This window comes from Thalassophryne amazonica, chromosome 15 (genome assembly GCF_902500255.1).
Source record: "Thalassophryne amazonica chromosome 15, fThaAma1.1, whole genome shotgun sequence".
Lineage (NCBI taxonomy): Eukaryota > Metazoa > Chordata > Actinopteri > Batrachoidiformes > Batrachoididae > Thalassophryne > Thalassophryne amazonica.
In genome coordinates, this window is record NC_047117.1 from 74,789,751 (window position 1) to 74,811,839 (window position 22,089).

A 22,089-nucleotide genomic window follows, 5' to 3' on the forward strand; every position below is an offset into this window, starting at 1 on the left:
ACAGTAAAATCAAGCCCACATTTAATGAGTCAGTTATTTAGGACAGTTTCTTTTTCAATACATTTTACCGTCACATTTTTTAACAATACTCAAAGAAAAAAAAAAGATAAGATTTCCTTCTAAACATAAATAAAATGATAAAGCATATTAAAGTCAGTGTGCATCGTTTGCAACAGCGGATCTTAAATGACACGGATCATTTAAATTCAAACTCATCGGCCTGATTACAGCTGAATTAAACTGCAATTGATTTAAATGAAACTTAGAAAAAAATGTATATAAATGTTGTGGCTGTTGTTTTATCCCCTATTAGAGGAAAAATAATTAACTGCATCAGTGTGTCATCCTGTCTGTTGCTTTGGTTACATTTGGTGAGTACTGTGACGTTGTTTCGCTATTAGCTATGGCTACATGCTAGCTGCTGGGTAAAAGCTAATTGCGTGCTGCGTCCGGCGTGAAGGGAGTCATTCTTGCAATGGCAAACAGTGTTCCACGTGAATGTGTGAACACTCAAGGTAAGCTGATTTTTAATGGCGGTGGCTGAGTTCACTTTCACAGTCAGTTGTTAATTTTGTGTTTCTTTTGTCAGTTTGCCCTCAACAGTGTACGTCACACACTTGTAGTTTGAGAAATCCATTAAAAACATCTCAGACATGTTTCTGCATTGACAAATACAATCCACCTATTTAAGGTACGTAGAAAATACAACGCATTGGTCTCACATGTTGCCGCATTCACCACACAATGAAATTGCCTTGTGTTCTGGATGGCAACCACCCAGGCAGAGAAGCAGCTCATCCCCAACTCTTGAAAGTAGACATCAATCTTCTCCAGCTGGTGCAACGTGAGCGTCCATTTGGCCTTCTTCAGTTGCCGAGGTTAACACAGAAGCACCTGCCTTCTGGATCATGTCAAGAGAAATACATCACGTGTCCTAAAGTCATAGCTGACATTCCCTCACAATGTAAGTGGTACACCTCATCTGAGTCTCCCTTATTAACTATTCGGCAGTCATTCCAGCAGTACCCAAGGATCGTCTGAGGAGACCAAGAACCAAAGACGTCAAATCTCCTTTAGTGTCCAAGTCTCACAATCATACAGTAAGACCGGGTGAACTAGAACCCTAAAAAGTTGAAACTTCATTCTCCTCAAAGGTACTGCCATTGCCAAATCTCAAAAGACAAGGACCCAAAGATATGAATGTTACCTTTCCTTATCAACAAAGGCACCTAATCTGCTGGTTCCAGTACTCCACCCAACACCCCGTCCATGTAAGCACTGAACGGTGTTGGAGCCAGAACACAACCCTGGACCATACCAGAAATCACTGGTCAAATATTCTGCTCCTGCTACACACAGCACTCACTCTACCCATTTACAGGCCAGCTGTGATGCCCAGTATTGCAGTTTTAAAAATTAATTAGCTGTGTTGAAAATACACAGCTAATTAATGTGCTGGAGAGGTGATATTACACACCTTTGAGGATGTTTAGCGCAGAACTCAAACCTTATCTATTTGTTAAAGGTTAACAATTTTTCAGAATATGGTGCTTGAAATGGATAAATCATTGAGAAAAATTCAGTTTTTCCCCCTGCTTCATCTTTGCAAATGTCAAAACAAGTGTGAGCGAAGCCTATCGATTAAAAAATCTTGGGTTTTGACATTTCAAAATTGAGTTTGTGCAAATCGTAACATCTTTTTAAATTTACCTTTTCAAAAGGCAGAAGATGTGCTGCTTTTGGTACAAAAACCATCATGACAACAGGACCACCTCAGAAAAAAGTTGCATTTTTTGTCATTTATTTTCATCACTCTTAGTGTGTAAAGGTCTAAAAGGATCAACTCACTGTCTTTAACATCACTTGTCAAAATGATTGTTAGCATCAAACTCCTGACTCACCTCTGATGATTACATTGTTTGCAAGAATTCCACTTTAGAAACATTAGTTTAGGAAGAAATGAATGAGTGCGAACTGGGAAAATTCTACCGTATACATAAAATACCATGGAAATTAATGCTTGCAATCTAACATGTAATTGTCAGTACTACGGGTGTGACGATGCACCTTCGTTATGGTCCAAAATGGTTCAAATCACAGTACACTCCTGTCAGCTTTCCTAAGAGTATAGAACAAAAGCCTTGCACAAAATAAAAAACAATGGAATAACATTATTTGAAATGTACAGCTAGCATGAGGATCTGCATTTTTCTCAACCTGAACATTCTACCTCAAGTTTTTACAGTGCATTTTGCAGAATCACATTAAAAACAAGCATGTGAAGAAAATATAATTTGTAGTCAGTGTTGCAGAACTCACTTTTTAGTGATACACACCTCATGGTTCCTAAGTTAAATATTGCAGTTTCTTGGTTTCATGGGTTTTGTTGCATCCTATTCTGTACATTTAGTGGTACAGTGACATCTGACGAAATATGGTCTGGCAGGTGTATTTTTTTTTTCTTCTTATGTATCAGTTTATATCAACTCTGCATCAATCTTAAGATGTTAGCTGAAGCGGATTTGCTTACTGCTGCTCTGACCCATGGATCTCTCATTTCTCTCTCACTACACTCTGAAGCTGGATGTTAAATTTTCATCTACATTTACACTTTGAAGATCACCAGTGGATAAATAGTCCCTTTTAGTAAATGACTACCATTACCTATATTTTGGTGTAATTAATCATAACATGCAATAACATTAATAGCTACACTATGCAAATGGAAGGTTCGGAATACCGCCGTTCGAGATCTAAGAGGACTGTTTATTTTCATTCATTCCTTCCTAAATAAAACTGTGGAAAAAGGGAATTTGTCAATCACTGAAAGGTGAGTTGAGCACTCAGAGGTGTGACAATGCTATGAGTAATGCTATAAAAAAATTAACCTGTCAATTAACATATAAACTCAAAAATGGTGGGGGGTAGACATCATCCACAGAAACATGGTTCTAGTGAATCAGAACTTTCTGTAGTTACTACTGGATGCACAGCAGAGATTAGTTGTTTACCTTTAGCAAGGCACTAGTTTTATGGATGGGAGCAGTTTGGCCATTCATTAGAATTTCAGCTGTTAAAACTGTTTAGTGAATCATTCTGTGTCGTGGTGTTAACCTGGAACATGATGTGCATCACTGGTGGGCACAGCTAACATCTAATTAGATTCTCCATTAGCGGATTAACTTTTTGGCTAACTTTGAAAGCCATTAGTAGACCAGTTGCGCTAACCTTAAGTCAGCAATTTTTTTTTTTTTTTTTGTAATGTTTCACAGTCAAAAAATGCGTGTATACATATTTGTTCCTCTTGGAACTTGGACAGTAATCCAGTAAGCAAAACTAACACATTGCATGAAAGCAGTTTGATTAAAATTTACATTTACTTCTTAATTCTTCTTTGTTTAATACTTTCTGTACTTTGAATAAACTACCCGTTTTTCATTTAATTATTTATATACATCTTGATCATTGCCTATCTTGGCATGCTAACCCTTTTTTTGAGAACCTCCATGTTTACACTACAACATACTAACATTTGAGCTCTTTAGGTTTACTTTTTATGGTTTTAGAGCAGAAAAAAAAAAGCTGAAGCTAAATTTGTATCATAAAAGTTGAGTTAATGGTAGCTTCAGCTAAATGCTTTAGCAGTTTAGCATTATTACAGTTACCGTTCCAGTGAGCAGATTAGTGAGTACTGAAGCTAACTGTAAAGTTAGCTGTGCCCACCTATGCTGCTCATGTTGTCAGCTGTTACAGCAAACAAATACAAAACAAAAAAAAAGATGTCAGATGGACACACACCTCACTGCCACTATCAGCTAGCAGCCCCACAAAGGATCTGGACTCAAGCGGATCAGTTTTTGAGTGAATAAAAAGCAGCAGCTTCAGAGCATCGTGGTCTCACACCTGTGACAGGCCAGGCAGTGCTTCAGCTCCCTCCACCAACCAGCAGTCCTCATCTGTCAGTGCAGCATCAGAGTTCATCTTCGGGTTCTGACCCGCTCCACTTTAAAGCCTCCTTCATTGTAGCGGTTTGGTCCTATGGACATTTCAAATGCCTTGTTTCACACCTTCGATTAAAACCGCGGAACGTTACCGTGTGTGAGAGACACACCAGCTCTCGCAGTGCAGTGGTAAATTTGAGCTTCTACTGATTTCAATACTCATGTTATTCTGGCTGTAATATACCTTTAAATACAAGATCAGAAAAAAGATTAAAATCAGTTCTCCACAATGTTCGATACATTCCAGGTGTGTTAAGAAAACCATTTCCACTTGTTCAGTGCAGATTAAGGAATTCTGCAGCACACCCAGTGCAGCACGCCAGGTGACCTACGCAGCCACGTGTCCTATCAGGTATATGTTGTCATAGAGATGACCCACAAAGTCATCAGAGACATTGTGGGTTGCTCGGCGAGTGTTCCGGATAAACTCCCTCTTGGACATTTTGTTTTTGACGTGAGGACTGGTGAGATCGATTGACAGCAGGATCAGACTGTAGCACAGCACGTACACAGCGTCTGCAGACACACAACACCACCGTCAGTTAGGAATCTTTTCTTCAGGCTCTATATTCATGCAAGTACTAATTTACCCAAACGTCTCCACTGAACACTGATTGTCTTTGTTGGTGACAAGCTGATGTCTTATTCTTGTCACTGTGTGTCTGCATGTTTTGCCACACTGCAGTCATACGGAACAATTCCTAAAAGCATCTAGCGCCTCCTTGTGTTACACTTGTATAAAGAATGTAAACAATACCCCAATAGATGTCAAGTTTTAAATCTGAGTTGTAAATGAATGTTTTCAGTTTTTACATGAACTTCAAGCACTCGCCATTAACCACTTACACTTAAAATAAAGTATGAAAAGTTAAATATTATTTATGATATGAAAGCATGTTTGGTTATGCAAAATATACAGTCCTAGTCAAAGTTATTGGTACCCTGGTTTTCAAATGCCTATTTCATAATATCGTCAGAAACAAATGCAATAAAAGAAATTTTGTAAAATCAGAATATATAAATAAATGCACAAAGTTAGTGAACAACAACAACGCCTTCATATACTTAATTAAATAATACAGACATTAAATGTACCTCAGACAGTTTGAAGAATTTAATTAGTTACTCAAAGAAACACAAAACAAAATCTCTGTGGGACAGGACCTGGATTACCAATATACAGACCAGGGGTTGATTCCACCTGTGTGCATCCTTGAGCCAAGACCCAGTCCCAGTCCACTCAGCTGTATATGGTTACTGGCCTCAGGAAGGAAAGCAACTTGTGATGGACTGGAGTCCCATCCAGGGTGAGTCATACATAGACTCTCATCCGCTTCACTCTCCAGCAGGGGTCCAGGACCAGAGGTGCAGATTTTCCTTGCTATTGATCACCTCAGCAGGTGATTTCAGGATGATCGGGACTTGATGGGAGGAGTTCATCAGTAAAACCACCTGCTGAGGTCATCGGCTGCAAGAAAAATCTGCCCATCCTGGCCCTTCATAGCACACTACTGGCCACCCCTGCTCGTAGGTATCAGAGGATAAGCACCGGCCTCTGGGTCTGTGCAGGACTACTTCTGTATTAAAGCATGTAGTTGTCCCTCTTTTTCAATAACTGTGGACATGTTATTCAATATGCTGAATGTACACAACTGTCTCATTTGCATTTATTTCTGAAAATATTCTGAATTAACATCTTGAAAATCGGGTGACCTCCACAGCCACGTGTCCTACAGATGTGGTGAGGGAGGACATGCATGTCTTTGATGTGACAGAAAGGTGGAGATGAAAGGGTGAAATGGAGAATGATGATCTACTGTGATGTCCCCTAATGGGAGCAGCTCAAAGATGCACTGCTATTACTATGTTATTATGTTAATGCTATATTGTATTACTATATTATATACTTTGTTATATTATGTTGTAATTACTCTGTTATTACTAAGCCACTATTATTACAATGCTTTATTACTGTTGTGCCATTTGTTATGTTATTGCTATGCTGTTGTTATATGACATTATTTTCTATGTTGTTACTTTGTCATTTTGACCAGGACTGCAGGAATGCAGAGAGACCATGCAGTGGCAGTATTGGATGCAAAAACAGAATGTAAAAATTAATTACGTTACTGGAAAATCAGTGCTAGCAGAAATGGAAACATCATATTTCAAAGCACTTATTTCCATAGATAAACATATTAATTAGATGCTGCATGCTGTATTTAAGCACATGGCGACAAATGTGTCAACACCACTACTGTCAAAGTATAAATGCACCTGTGAACTACAACCCCAATTCCAATGAAGTTGGGACGTTGTGTAAAATGTAAATAAAAACAGAATACAATGATTTGCAAATCCTCTTCAACCTATATTCAATTGAATACACCACAAAGACAAGATATTTAATGTTCAAACTTAAAAACTTTATTGTTGTTGTGCAAATATTTGCTCATTTTGAAATGATGTCTGCAACACATTTCAAAAAAGCTGGGACAGTGGTATGTTTACCACTGTGTTACATCACCTTTCCTTCTAACAACACTCAATAAGTGTTTGGGAACTGAGGACACTAACTGTTGAAGCTTTGTAGGTGGAATTCTTTCCCATTCTTGCTTGTACGACTTCAGTTGTTCAACAGTTCAGGGTCTCTGTTGTCGTATTTTGCGCTTCATAATGCGCCACACATTTTCAATGGGCGACAGGTCTGGACTGCAGGCAGGCCAGTCTAGTACCCGCACTCTTTTACTACAAAGCCACGCTGTTGTAACACGTGCAGAATGTGGCTTGGCACTGTCTTGCTGAAAATAAGCAGGGACATTCCTGAAAAAGACGTTGCTTGGATGGCAGCATGTGTTGCTCCAAAACGTGGATGTACCTTTCAGCATTGATGGTGCCATCAGATGTGTAAGTTGCCCATCTCATGGGCACTAACACCCCCCCATATCATCACAGATGCTGGCTTCTGAACTTCGCGCTGGTAACAATCTGGATGGTCTGTTTCCTTTGTCCAGAGGACACGACATCCATGATTTCCAAAAATAATTTGAAATGTGGACTCATCAGACCACAGCACACTTTTCCACTTTGTGTCTGTCCATTTCAAATGAGCTCGGGCCCAGAGAAGGCGGCGGCGTTTCTGGATGTTGTTGATGTATGGTTTTTGCTTTGCATGGTAGAGTTTTAACTTGCACTTGTAGATGTAGTGAAGAACTGTGTTAACTGACAATGGTTTGCTGAAGTGTTCCTGAGCCCACGCGATAAGATCCTTTACACAATGATGTCAGTTTTTAATGCAGTGCCACCTGAGGGGATCGAAGGTCACGTCCGTTCAATGTTGGTTTTCGGCCTTGCCGTTACGTGTAGAAACTTCTCCAGATTCTCTGAATCTTCTGATTATATTATGGACTGTAGATGATGGAATCCCTAAATTCCTTGCAGTTCAACATTGAGAAACATTGTTCTTAAACTGATGGACTATTTTTTCACACAGTTGTTCACAAAGTGGTGATCCTTGCCCCATCTTTGCTTGCGAACGGCTGAGCCTTCTGGGGATGCTCCTTTTATACCCAATCATGACACTCACCTGTTTCCAATTAGGTGTTCTTTGAACATTCATCAACTTTCCCCGTCTTTTGTTGCCCCGTCCCAACTTTTTTGAAATGTGTTGCAGGCTTCATTTCAAAATGAGCAAATATTTACACAAAAACAACAAAGTCTATCAGTTTGAACATTAAATATTTTGTCTTTGTGGTGTATTCAATTGAATAGAGGTTGAAGAGGAGTTTCAAATCGTATTCTGTTTTTATTTACATTTTACACAACGTCCCAACTTCAATGGAACTGGGGTTGTAATGTCACTCTATGGACAACAACGGGGTTCCTTGAATGAGTTCTTCAATTTCAAAACAGTCTCTAAGATTTTCAGGGTCTGATCAGATCAATTCATGAAAACCTTTCAATAATGTTGATAAACGTGTGATATTTTGTTGGTTGTACAGCATATAAACACAGGAAAGACAAGCGTCTCACACACAGTAGGTAAATAAGCTAAGGCCACACAGTGAACAATGAAATTGTATGTTGTTGACAAAAAGTATTTTATAGCTTTCAGTTGTTCCTGTTGTCTTTGGAGCAAAAAGAAAAACTTACTTTTGCAGTTGTGATGTCATAACGTGCTGTTATTTATGTATTTTTCTGGACCACCGTTTTATGAATTGGACTTGGTTTACCCATCCTTTGGTATTACTCAGGTCATGTCTCTTTTTTGGAAACTTTATGTTTGCTTGTCTGATGGGTTTTCCACCAATATGTTACAGATCAGGTCCATAATGTTTGCAGAAATGTGTACCAATGTGTGTTCAGGTTCCTTTTTAACTGTGGCAGAAAAGATGGATGAGCTGAGTAGCAGTGAAGTTAAAGAAGCAGCCGTGCATCCATTTGTACCCTCGGGCGCACAACCATTACACTAATCCCACTAATCACACAAGTAGGTACGAGGAGTTAAGAGTACCAGAGACGCGCACTAGTTTCTGTACAGTTTGCTGACAATAACAGAATAATAGAGAGTCCACTGGCCATCTTAAAGCCAGGGATTACATAAAGAAGACTGACGTGCTTCTGTTTTAGTGATTAGGCCTAACGTGAAAAGAGGAGAAATGTTGTCGTCTCACTCAGACAGAAAGACTGTCACAAAGTTCATTTAAATGCGGCAATATTGTATATCAAATGTTTGGCTGACATCAAAATAGTTCAGATTTCATTTTTTAAATCTTTTGTGCTGGTTTGGAGGAATCCCCTAAGATTGTTTATGTCTAGATTGTTCACACGTAAACACGTAAATGCACTTAAATGTTAAAAAAAATATGTGACTAAAAATGTTGCATGCATACTGGTCCAAAAGAGGAGTGCACTATGTCCTGTAACTCATAATGTTCAGGTATCAAGAAATTGATTTTATGAGCGTAATCTGAATTAATTAAAGCAAGGACAGTGTGGAAGGTAAATAAAATTGTGCTATTGTGCAGTGCTGAGGTGAAAACATATTTGTGTCGCTTTGAACTTTTAGAATGTTAATGTTTTTCAATATTATGAATTTTAAAAAAAGGAAATCAAGCTTATGTGTTAAAATTTCTAAAAGTATGCCTTTTAAATTTTTACATGACTTAAATGAAAAAATAAAATAACATCAAAGCCAAGCTAATGCTGTAGAATTAATATTTAGGTTTTAGAAGCTTACTCCTATAATATTATATAATAACCATATTTCTTGTATATGTTGTTTATTAACCATATTATGTAAATATCACTTACGAGTATATACATAAATTCTATTTTCTTATTGAATGTCTTATGATATATTATTATGATATGTCCATTTTCTTGAGCCGCTTGGGTGGGTAGGGAGAGTGCCCGTGGGATAAAAAAGCTTTTCAACCTACCATTCCTGGTTCTCAAGAACAGGCACCTAAGTGGCTCTACTTTACTCTATTCTACTCTTCTATTCTACTCTTCTTTTTTTTAGATATTTAGATATACCTTAGTATACACTAGTAGAGTTCTACCTTAGAAATGGAATATATTCTAGAAGACATACCTTACTGAATTTTCATACAGTTAAGTGTGTGCTTCTTTAGTACAACACAATTAAATCATCACTTTTAAAGCCATTTTTCTTGAGACCAGCCATTCCCCAATTTAATCCCCTTTCACACCAGGCTGTCATAGAGTTGCATTGTGCTGTGTATCTAATATTCAGGAATGGCTGCCTAAGTTGTGCGCAGGGGGGAGAAGCTTGGCTCCATTTGCCATAGAGTGCCCTACTGTTTGTATTTCTTTGTAATTGATGCAAGTAAAGTCCAAGGCATATTCAGTGACTTGGAAATGTTCATATATCCATCCCCTGAGTTGTCTGAAGAAAACTGGAAATAAAACTGATTATTTCTAGGTATTATACAAAAGGGGGCCACTACTTATGCAACCCATCATCCTGCCTTTTATACTTGTATTTTGAATTCATTTAAATCAAATTACAGAGATTTGCTTTGAGTTTGAGTTTAAGAAAGATAATTTTAGAATTTTTTTATATTGAGACGCCCAATTTACTTTCTGTATTTGAAATTCCATAAACAAATTAAAATGCAAGAAATACCAAGGGGCTAAATACTTTTGCAAGGCACTGTGTTTCTCAGTTAAATTTTCATGCTCATTTTAGTCATAAAAAGGAAATTTTCCCATATTGATGATGACAGAACTATAATACACAGTCTGTCACATGGATTAGAATACAGTGTTATTACTATTTTATAAAACCACATATTTGCATTGGACTGTAACTGTTCTATTGTAACAGAAAAAGAACAGTAATTTCTGCTTTTATAACAACTAATAATGTCTCAACATCAACAAAAATCAAATTTGATACAAGTAAAGCTGCACCTACTGTTCAGTAAGTCACCAATATCACTTTTAGTTCTCAGGAACACAGATTCATATGAGTTTTCCATCCAGTGCTGACGTCAGCATTTATGAGATACTGACCATTTACGTGTTGCACAAAATAACGCACAAAGTATTTTAGGGATGGGTATTGATAAGATTTTATCAATATCTATGCCATTATCGATTCCTCTTATTGATACGATTCTTTATCGATTCCCTTATTGATACCTCTTGTGAATTTTCTGTGTACTAAAAGTAGGCTTTACAGGTTTTCTATGTCAACATTTTAAATTGGTCACTGGATCCTCGATCTCTGGACATAAATAAAAAATCTGTAGTTTTTGTTAAAAGCTTTTCCTTTCAGACATTTTGGCATGAATGTCTCTCCATACCTCTGAGCTGAGCTCAGCCAACCGCTGCACGTCAGCGCAGGACGTCTCGTTTAGGGAGGGAAAAAATGTTCTGATCAATTGTAGTTTTTATTACAACATTTGGAAAGATGTGGCAATTGATTTAAACAGTGTTTCGCTTTGAAGTTCTTAATTCCGACTGGACTCTATTGTTCTAACTTAACTTGGCAGAGAGCCGTGCAGCGTTTGGAGCTGTGTGAACAGAACGGAGGACGATTCTCGTTTCTTTCTCGCAACAAGACAGGAGTGCCAGTTAGTAACTTTAATCTGCACAAAAGTGACTCACAATTGACATATTCAGGGATGAAAGTGGTGAAAAACAAAAAAAAACCCTGAAACCTAAAATTACCCCCCAACACCACCCGCATGAAAATCTTTGAATTCTAGAGGCTCTGAAATGCAATCTGGGGCTATTCCAGACAATAAACTGTAGTGAGTGCAGCATCCATTTTGCTGAGAAAAAACCCAACTTTCCTTATTCAAATTCATTCCAATAGTATTCTGCTCTTACTAGGATGCAGCAGTTTTCTAGCTTGGCAGATAGTTCTGGAGGAAATCACTGAAGAAATTAACAAATTGAAAATATGGTTTGACCGAAACAAATTGTCATTAAAATTAATTAAAACGGGATGAAGTGGAGATGTAAGAGTCACTAGGTGTTCACAGGAAACAGTTATTTATTTCTATATTCATTTATTTATGTTCATTGTTAGTTGCTTTTCTGTTGTGTTTTGTTTTATCAGGTTCTTTCTGTCTTTCTCTAAAACTGTATTGTAGCATTATTAGTTATTATTACTGTTGTTGTTGCTATTATTATTAATATAGAAATAAAAATAAATTTTAAAAAATTACAATTTGTAATACATTGGACTCTTTAATGCCAACAAACGCTGAGCCATTAATTATTATACAGAAAACAAATGCATACAAACGTGCTGAGATGCGAACAGCTTAATGCTAACTTTAACACTGAAAACCTCATAGACATGCTAACGTGTTAACACCGGTCCCGTTTTTAAGTTATAAAATACACCTATCAAATGTTTCAGAAGACCATAACAGGTTGCTGCTTCACTGATTCAAGATTCAAAGCAAAGCCACGCTGCAGAAACGGTTGATTACAGACTCGCTGCAGGGTCTAACATTTTCCTGACAAACACCCCCAAAAAGAACGGCCACTCTGAAGGACCGATAAGCAAAAAGGCTAACATCATTTCTTAACGAATCTTTTCTTAACGATACCCGAAAAGAACCGGTTCCTGATACCCATCCTTAAATATTTTTCACGTCGGTATTTGACTTCTATGAGCATGTTAAATGTTTGTCATATTTTTCTCCACATGAATATTTTATGTCCATGTAACAGAAAAAGAACAGAAAATGCAGATTTAGGAGGACAGAGTTTGCATTTGTGTGAAATAACTTGAATCATGTCAACGGACAAGAAATTCCGACAAAATCATGATATAATAAGATCAAAGACTTACCAGAAGTGTTAGCTTTTCCATATCAATGATGATTTAAAAAAAAACAAAAAATGTCAGTTCGGCATTTTGGTGGACTTTAAATCATCTCACTGCAGCAGAATGGTACAATTTGTAACAGTGTCTCTCATTTGTTGTTATGTGGTCGAGCGGTGCCACGTTACATTTATCCTTCAGTCTTGGATCAGGATGTGAAAACGTGAGATGTCTTATCAGAGATGTTTCTGAATTGATTTAGGCAGATGTTTTATTTGATTACAGCTCACCTTCTCAGGGTCCCGACATCAACCCCCCCTCCCCAGAATTTTACACCGGATTTACACTGATCTCACATATGTTTCCTGGTGAGACAAAAAACACGGGAAACTGCAGATCCGTGGGAAATTGGCACCCCTGCATAGAGTACTAAACTGTATGTTTTAATGGCTTATGTCCCAAATGTACAACCTCAATTCCAGTGAAGTTGGGACTTTGTGTAAAATGTAAATAAAAACAGAATACAATGATTTGCAAATCCTCTTCAACCTATATTCAACTGAATACACCACAAAGACAAGATATTTAATGTTCAAACTGATAAACTTTATTGTTTATGTGCAAATATTTGCTCATTTTGAAATTGATGCCTGCAACATGTTTCAAAAAAGTTGGGACAGTGGTATGTTTACCACTGTGTTACATCACCTTTCCTTCTAACAACACTCAATAAATGTTTGGGAACTGAGGACACTAATTGTTGAAGCTTTGGAGGTGGAATTCTTTCCCATTCTTGCTTGATGCACGACTTCAGTTGTTCAACAGTCCAGGGTTTCTGTTGTCGTATTTTGCGCTTCATAATGCGCCACGCATTTTTATTGGGCGACAGGTCTGGACTGCAGGCAGGCCAGTCTAGTACCCACACTTTTTGACTATGAAGCCACGCTGTTGTAACACGTGCAGAATGTGGCTTGGCATTGTCTTGCTGAAATAAGCAGGGACGTCCCTGAAAAAGACATTGCTTGGATGGCAGCATGCGTTGCTCCAAAACCTGGATGTACCTTTCAGCATTGATGGTGCCATCACAGATGTGTAAGTTGCCCATGTCATGGGCACTAACACACCCCCATACCATCACAGATGCTGGCTTTTGAACTTTGCACTGGTAACAATCTGGATGGTCTTTTTCCTCTTTTGTCCGGAGGACACAACGTCCATGATTCCCAAAAACAATTTGAAATGTGGACTACAATTTGAAATGTGGACTCATCAGACCACAGCACACTTTTCTTCTTTGCGTCTGTCCATTTCAAATGAGCTTGGGCCCAGAGATGGCAGCAGCGTTTCTGGATGTTGTTGATGTATGGCTTTCGCTTTGCATGGTAGAGTTTTAATTTGCACTTGTAGATGTAGCGACGAACTGTGTTAACTGACAATGGTTTTCTGAAGTGTTCCTGAGCCCCCGCGGTAAGATCCTTTACACAATGATGTCGGTTTTTAATGCATTGCCACCTGAGGGATCAAAGGTCATGGGCATTCAGTGTTGGTTTTCGGCCTTGCCGCTTACGTAGAAAGTTCTCCAGATTCTCTGAATCTTCTGATGATATTATGGACTGTAGATGGTGGAATCCCTACATTCCTTGCAACTGAACTTTGAGAAACATTGTTCTTAAAGTGTTGGACTATTTTTTTCATGCAGTTGTTCCCAAAGTGGTGATCCTCCCCCCATCTTTGCTTGTAAATGGCTGAGCCATTTGGGGATGCTCCTTTTATACCTAATCATGACACTCACCTGTTTCCAATTAACCTGTTCACCTGTGGAATGTTCTAAACAGGTGTCCTTTGAGTATTCATCAACTTTCCCAGTCTTTTGTTGCCCCTGTCCCACTTTTTTTGAAATGTGTTGCAGGCATCCATTTCAATTGAATATAGGTTGAAGAGGATTTGCAAATCATTGTATTCTGTTTTTAATTTCCATTTCACACAACGTCCCAACTTCATTGGGATTGGGGTTGTATTCAGTGAAGGTTTTTTAAAACATATCCTCTGTGTGTGTGTTTGTGTGAAACGTTTACCAGGACTGAGGCCCAGTTCTCGAACAAGGCCTGGGTTGCAGGTACAAAATCTGTGGCTGAACTTTGTGATCAGGGTTTCTAGATATTCTCCTCTTTCCTCTGGTGCATGGATGTGTCTAAAGAAGTCCCGCAGAGCATTGGGCAGGAACTGGTTGCTGAAGTTATGGAGGGTCACTAACTCATCCAGCACATCACGCCTGCACAGACACAGTTTAACCATTAATTCAGTTGGTTTTCATCTAACACACCAAACATCAGCCATTTCCCCACCAAACCTCCTTAACAAACTCTGTAAACCACTTAAGAAAGGAGCACAGCACGGTATAATGACTGCAGCCATCAGAGAGGTAAATTTAGATTAATTTACAAATGCTTTCTGGTCAGCACATGTTTGTGAAAACACAATACATATTAAACAGATGCCGGACAAAACCAAACTTTAATGGACATGGAAGAAAGTTGGCTTTGTATTGTGTTTGTGGTTTTGTGTCGATTATGTGTGTTAACCTTTCATCCAGGTAAATCCTTAACATCTTCCAGTTGAGCCGTCTGGTGTAGAAGATGAACTTGGCAAGCTCAGTGGGATGGTCCACGAGTATTCCTTTAGACATGAAATAACTGATACCCTACACACAGACAGAGCAAACGACAATATATATTCTGAGTAGAGAAAAAAGCCAGATTTCTTACCGTTATTTGACATATTCCAACTACTAACTCATGAGTTACCTCCTGAGGGTTAGCGTTGAATGTTAGGCTGCCTTCATCCAGCTGCAGGTAAAGTCTCCGATAGGAGAAACCAACCGGTAGTCTTCTGTTGTAGATGGAGCAGTGACCCCAAGTTGACTTACACAGTCTGATGGGTCAACACACAAGAAAAACAAAACAAAACACAACAACAAAGAAATTAACTTTAACGGCCAAAACCTCTCCTGAAGACAGCAGCTCCTCTCATTCAATATCTGACTTTTAACCTGAAATTTAGAATCTGTTCAATGTGACTGATGTGACAAAAGAAGAAGTAAAGCAGTAGTGAGTCACACTCTGTGAATGTGAATCACTGCTTTAGAGATACCAAGATTTCTATTTGCATTTGTAATCTGTTACTGTTAACTGTGAATATCAAGTAAAAAAAAAACCATCACTGATGTGACAGTAACATCCTCCACTCAAAGAACTCTTTGCTACTGCGTCTTCCAGTGATTCTGAGAGCAATGCTGTTGGCAGCATGTGTGCCCAGTATGGTTGCCCGTGGTGATAAGGTTGAGGGTGTGAGTTCGAGACCAACAGTAGGCCACTACCAAGTCCTCATGATGGATCATGCCGAAATTGTAGAATCAATTCACACAATGTCTGTAAAGGCAGGAAAAGGCTGCAGCAATTCCTTGCCACTGAAGGAAATTTGTTCAGCATATTAAAGCAACTCGCACCGCAGGCGCCTTCCAATAATACTGACTGTTTAACCCTAGTGCTGCTGGTCCTCGATATATAGTGGACGGCCATGCATTACGCTCCCTCCCAGTCCTCTAAATATCGCTCCCAGGAGAAACTTTCACTGGTTGCCGGTCCACTATATTTAGTGTTGGGAGGGTACACCCAGAACCGGTGTTATAACCAATGAACACCAAGGATCAGCTGAAGCCCCGTCCACATGTGTACGTCAGACATATTTCCGTTCCAATGCTCATTTTGCATTGGTCAGACAAGTCTCTCCGCCAGTATTGGGGGGTTGTCCGACCGTGTGAGTGGGAAGAGAGAAAGCGATTGAATCATAGTGACTACTGCAGATACTGTTGTTGATGAAGACAACATACCTGTCAACATTGAACCGGGGAATAGGGAATTACTCAGGGAAATATTTATGACAGAGGATTCCAATGGTAATTTCCTGGGTATCGGGTCAGATGACGACAGACAGGAGCCTGCAGAACTTGAAGATGTACACTGGACAAATGGCATTTTGGAGCCGTAAAGTCTGGGCTCCTGGAGAGGAGAGGTGCTGAGACGGGGGCACCGGTTATCCAACTTTCGTTCAGGATCATCTGATTGGAAACCCCCAACAGCCCATTTCAGGGCCACCCAGATCATGACAGAATTGCAAAGTCCTTGCAAATCATATACGTGGCTGAATAATGATATCACTCATATTTCAGGATAGTATTGTTGGAAGGGTAAGTAATATTCTTCAATATATGCATGACGGTTCTCCATTTTCACCGTATCAGGGTAATTATTGAATAGGAGTATAGGGAATAAGATCACTATTGCATGCTACACTCTTTATTCTACTGACTTACTGTGACTTTCATATGGTTATTGTGTCTTACAGTGGGAGATTTGGCTGTTTTCACAGCACATGAATTTTCACTTTGTTGTCATACAGCCTGGCACACAGAGGGGCCGGGATTCTTAACATGACAGCGTGGAGAAGGGAGACTACTGACAAACACAGCGGCAGCACTGCTCTGTTTTCTGCCACCCAAGTGTTTCTCCTGTAGAGCCAGTAGACTGTGTACAACCAGCACAACCCGTCATAGACCGACAGAGTTTCATTGGATGTGCAACTTGTTTTATGAGGTACAAGTGGAGGCCTAAAGTGCAGACAATTCAATGGCATTTTTATTTCATTTGAGTAAGTTGTGACGCCACTCAAAACTGTTTAAATTTATTTTACATATTGTAAAGAACCCTTTTAATTTCCCTTTTCCTTGATCAAAAGTATTTAATCTTCATCAAATCACTATTTAATTATGACCGCACCACAGCAAAGTTCATTGCTGCACAGTTCTAGAGGATATAATTATGTAAGAATGACCTATACTTTCACATTCTTACCCCTGCCACAGATATTCGTCATTTCCAAGTTCCTGCCACACACAGCCGGCCAGGCACAGGTCCGTAGCATTCAAGTAAGACAATATAGTGATGCCTAATTCTGGTGGAAGCATCTCCAAATCTATAAAGCCATGCTGCTCTTTGCCTACAAACACCACAAAAAAAATAACAGTTACTTTATAGAATAAAAATCACAGCATTTCCTACAAGTTGCACTGAAAAAAAAATAGTAGTTTTAACTTGTGTCATTGCCCAAAATGTACTTTTTCTATACTATCAGTATCATGTAAATAATAACAAAATTTTGTGTTGGGTGCTTCTTTTTAAAAGTTAATGTCCTGTTGTCCTTTATGAAAGGGACAAAATAGTTTTGTTGGTACAAATCCTCATCCTCATTCCCTCAAACAGAATGATTCAAATATTTTGCCCTGAATAATCCAGACAAATGACGCTGCAGTTTTACTACAACAAATCTGTAAAACAATATGAGTAGAAAAAGAACATTTCTTTTTCACCATGATGTTTCAAGTAGCCCACTAGAGTGAACTGAAGCTTAGAAAAGTAAGAAGAAAGAATTTTACATCACTATTCCAGTTTTATGTAAAGGGTTTTGGTTACCAGTAACCAATGAGGAGATGACTTTAATTTCATGTTGTATTTGACAGAGCCTTAATAATAAGACCTATATGTTTGGTGAATTTGTGTGTTCACACCTCCTTTGCGAGTTCTCAGCAGATGGTAGATGTCTGGACTGTAACAGCTCTGGGGACCTCTTCTTTGGGTTCCTCCAGCTCTCCCTAAGACAGATCATAGTGGATTGTTTTATTCTTTTGCCTATTTTAATTGATTCCTCCTCCTTAGCATAACTTTATCAGAGATTCCAGGAGGCAGTGTAATAGAAGACTAATGAAGGGCCCTATCTTGAAAATCTATCACACAACTTCTAAAGCAAATCCTGAGGCCATGTAACTCGTTTACACGGCACAAAGTCTGAGTGCAGCGTACGGAGCATGGTGCAAAGTTGCCAGAATCAGTCATGGGTGTGTTTTTGGAGAAACATGAAGGAAAAAAACAAAACAATCAGAGTGTCATTAACTGGCATTAACTTAGAGACAGATGCACCAACAACTGGCATGTTGCTCTTAGAATGCACAGGTTTTTTTTTGAAAGGTTAATGCACGTAAAGTGTCAGAGGCACTTCCTACAATACTTCTTCATCCACCACCATCTACCACCTGTCCCTACATAGCTGACCAGATACACACAGGACCCCACACCCACATCTGCCACAGAAAACCAGCATAAAAATATGGTAGAAACCAGAATTATTCAAGTTTTGCATTTTTCAATGAAAGTTTGCTTTTATTTGTTTTTAATTTTTGTTTTGCAATTCAGCTTTGTTGTATTTCGATGTGATGATGATCTCTTTGTGTACAAGCAGAGTGTATGTGGGTACCGTGAGGTGTATTTTAATATTGTGCCATATAAATAACAAAAAAAAACAAAACAAAACAAAAAACAGTCTTGACTCAGTCTCGACCACTCCAAAATCCATAATTCTTGGTCTTGACTCAAGCTTGATCCTTTAAGGTCTTCATCTTGACTTGGACTTGGAATACAGTCGTGCTCAAAAGTTTACATACCCTGGCAGAATTTTGGAATTTTTAGGCCATTTTCAGAGAACATGAATGATAATACAAAAACTTTTGGGGGTTTTTTTCCACTCATGGTTAGTGGTTGTGTGAAGCCTTTATTGTCAAACAACTGTGTTTACTCTTTTTAAATCATAATGACAACAGAAACTAACCAAATGACCCTGATCAAAAGGTTACATACCCTGGTTATTTGGCCTGATAACATGTACACAAGTTGACACAAACAGGTTGAATGGCTAAAAAATGTAATCATCCTCACCTGTGATTTATTTTCTTGTAATCAGCGTGTGTGTATAAAAAAGTCAGAGAGTTTCTGTGCTCCTGACAGACCCTCGCATCTTTCATTCAGTGCTGCACTAATATTTCTGGTTTCTGAGTCATAGGGAAAGCAAAAGAATTGTCAAAGAAAATGTATTGAACTGTATAAAACAGGAAAGGGAACATAAAAAGATATCCAAGGGACTAAGAATGCCAATCAGCAGTGTTCAAACTCTAATTAAGAAGTGAAAAATGAGAGATTCCTTTGGAACCAAACCATGGACAGGTAGTTAACTGCCAGGAAAATTGTTCGTGATGCAAAGAAAATTAACAAATACTTCAGCTGAAATACAGGACTCTGAAAAAAGTGGTGTGGCTGTTTCAAGATGTACAATAAGGAGGTACTTGAAGAAAAATGGGCTGCACAGTCGAGTCGCCAGAAGAAAAGTCATTACTACGCAAATGCCACAAAGTATCCCGCTCACACAACACCAAACAACACAGAGAACAAAGTCATTTGGAGTGATGAGAACAAAACTGAACTTTTGGCCACAACCACAAACCTCACATTTGGAGAGGAGTCAACAAAGCTATGATGAATGGTACACCCTTCCTACTGGGAAGCACAAAGGTGGATTTCTGATGTTTTGGGGATGCATGAGCTACAAAGGCACAGGAAACATGGTCAAAATTGATTGCAGGATGAATGCAGCATGTTACCAGAAAATACTGGAGAAACATTTGCACGCATCAGCCCGGAAGCTATGCATGGGACTTACTTGGGAATTCCAACATGACAACAATCCAAAACACAAGGCCAGTTGAACTGTCATTGGCTACAGCAGAATAAAGTGAAGGTTCTGGAGTGGCCATCTCAGTCTCCTTACCTCAATATCATTGAGTCACTCTGGGAGATCTCAAATGTGCAGTTCATGCAAGACAGCCCAGGAATTTAAAAGAACTGGAGGCTTTTTGCCAAGAAGAATGGGCAGCTTTACCATCAGAGGAAATAAAGAGCCTTATCCACAACTATCACAAAAGACTCCAAGCTGTCATGAATGTTAAAGGGGACAATACATGGTATTAAGAACTGGGGTATGTAACATTTTATCAGGGTCATTTGGGTAGCTTCTGCTATCATTATGATTAAAAAAAGTGTAAGCATAGTTGTTTGACAATAAATGGTTTCACACAACCACTAACCATGAGTGGGGAAAAAAATGTTTTTGTGTTATCATTCATATTCTCTGAAAAATGGCCAAAATAAATAAATAAGCAAATAAATTCTGCCAGGGTATATGTAAACGTTTGAGCACAACTGCAAGTAGTCTACCCATCCCTACCATAAGGGTGAGGAGGGTTGTGGTGTTCTCATCTGGAAAAAGAAGTCAATAAATATTTGTCATGCCGTAACAGTGAATCAACAGAGAAGACATGAAATTTGCAGACAAATTCTTTTTTTTTCAGCCCAATTATCCCATCAATCATTGTCGTGGTTGGTATCTTTGATTCATGCAGCTGTGCCAAGTTAAATAAAAGAACCCTGATGGGTACACAGTAGTAGCAAAATGGAAAAGCATTCATATGCTAAAAGTGATAGCCACATCAAAAGAAAGTCTGGTGTACCTTGCTCTCGTCTTCCTCCTCCTCGATCAGCCAGTCGGTCTGCTAGCTCTTCCTGAAGCTGTTGCTGTTGTCTGGGAGGAAGCCTCCACAGTGCCTGACCCATCTATGAGGCAGCACATTCAAACAATACGAGTCAATCATCTACAAGATCTAACCCAGTATAATAGTAGTCGTTGGTAATTATTCCAGCACTACTCAGAGTTCATGAGCTCAGGCATGGAACAAAGCGTAGACAATCGTCACTACAGTGCTCAAAGCAACATCTACATTTCTGACTTGACTTCCCTTGACCTGAATTGACTTCACTTCCCAAATAAAGCCCCTTTCACACCGGGCCCACTTCGAGTCGCATCGTGTGGTGTCATGACGACGCCACGTGGATGCAACCTAGTGCAGAGATGATGTAGCTCAACGCCAGAACACTGTGACGTAACAAAGGACGAAGCAAATCAGACGCCAAAAATTAACCATGTTTAATTTTTTCTGTGTTGAGCACAGGACGCAGAAAGGAAGTGGTTTCAACGCAAGTCAGGGCAAAGCAACGGTACTCAATGTGACTGGAAACCACACCCTCACAGTACAACGTTACCTGACGCCAATTTATGATTCCTGCTGTGTTTCATTGTTCCCGAAGTATAAATCATGCAGGATTGTTTTTATACCATGTACACAATGCAGTAAAACTACACGCTCAAAAAGAACACAGAAGAAAAATGCTGATTGCAGCCTGGCTGCTCCTGCAGCTACTTACTCTTAAAAATTCTCTCACAACTGTGTTTAAATAAAGTCCATAAAAGTCCTGCTCACAGACTGATTGCCAGAGACAGGACATGTCCACATCCAGTTAAAATTCCACACATCTCCAGTGCACCCGCAGATGATTTGTTCGCCGCGCGCACATGTTAACAATTAAAAGAAAAAAAACTGGCTGGCTGCAGGCAGTTCCTTGCTCTCCCCTCAAACTCTCTCATCATTGTGTTAAATAAGGACAAAAAAGGACATTAAGTCCTGCTCACAGACTGATTGCCAGAGACAGGACATGTCCACATCAAGTATAACTCCAGACATCACCACATTTACTCATGGATGGTTCGTTCGCCGCGCGCACATGCAGCTCGCGGTCAAAGGAAGAAAGATAAACTATAACAGAAATCAGAGTGCAGATCTGCAGCCCTGCACAAAAACAATTAGAAACTAGGAGAGAAATCAGAGAGCACAGTCTAGCTGCAGCCAGACTGCCTGCAGATCCTCCTCTGCGCCCTCACCTCTTCTCTGCCCCCCTGCTGCGCGCACCTGATGCAGACATTCCTGCATCATCATGATGCCAC

The 22,089-nt window shown here is 39.2% G+C and overlaps 1 protein-coding gene and 1 long non-coding RNA gene across 2 annotated transcripts in view; one reads left to right on the forward strand and one right to left on the reverse strand.

Annotated features, from left to right (window-relative positions):
- LOC117525905 (F-box only protein 8-like) overlaps positions 1–22,089 on the reverse strand; it is a 25,142-nt gene continuing 3,053 nt past the window's right edge. Inside the window, exons 2-8 of the mRNA XM_034187853.1 lie at positions 20,762–20,864; positions 17,936–18,019; positions 17,223–17,367; positions 15,117–15,243; positions 14,895–15,013; positions 14,388–14,584; positions 1–4,517 (exon numbers count right to left, since the gene is read on the reverse strand). Of these exons, the coding sequence (XP_034043744.1) occupies positions 4,330–4,517; positions 14,388–14,584; positions 14,895–15,013; positions 15,117–15,243; positions 17,223–17,367; positions 17,936–18,019; positions 20,762–20,864 (963 nt within the window). The 3' untranslated portion in view covers positions 1–4,329. The remainder of the gene's footprint in view (positions 4,518–14,387; positions 14,585–14,894; positions 15,014–15,116; positions 15,244–17,222; positions 17,368–17,935; positions 18,020–20,761; positions 20,865–22,089) is intronic.
- The window catches only part of LOC117525906, a 20,217-nt gene continuing 9,465 nt past the window's right edge, over positions 11,338–22,089 (forward strand). Inside the window, exons 1-2 of the long non-coding RNA XR_004565165.1 lie at positions 11,338–11,348; positions 20,796–20,798. This is a non-coding gene — a long non-coding RNA (uncharacterized LOC117525906). The remainder of the gene's footprint in view (positions 11,349–20,795; positions 20,799–22,089) is intronic.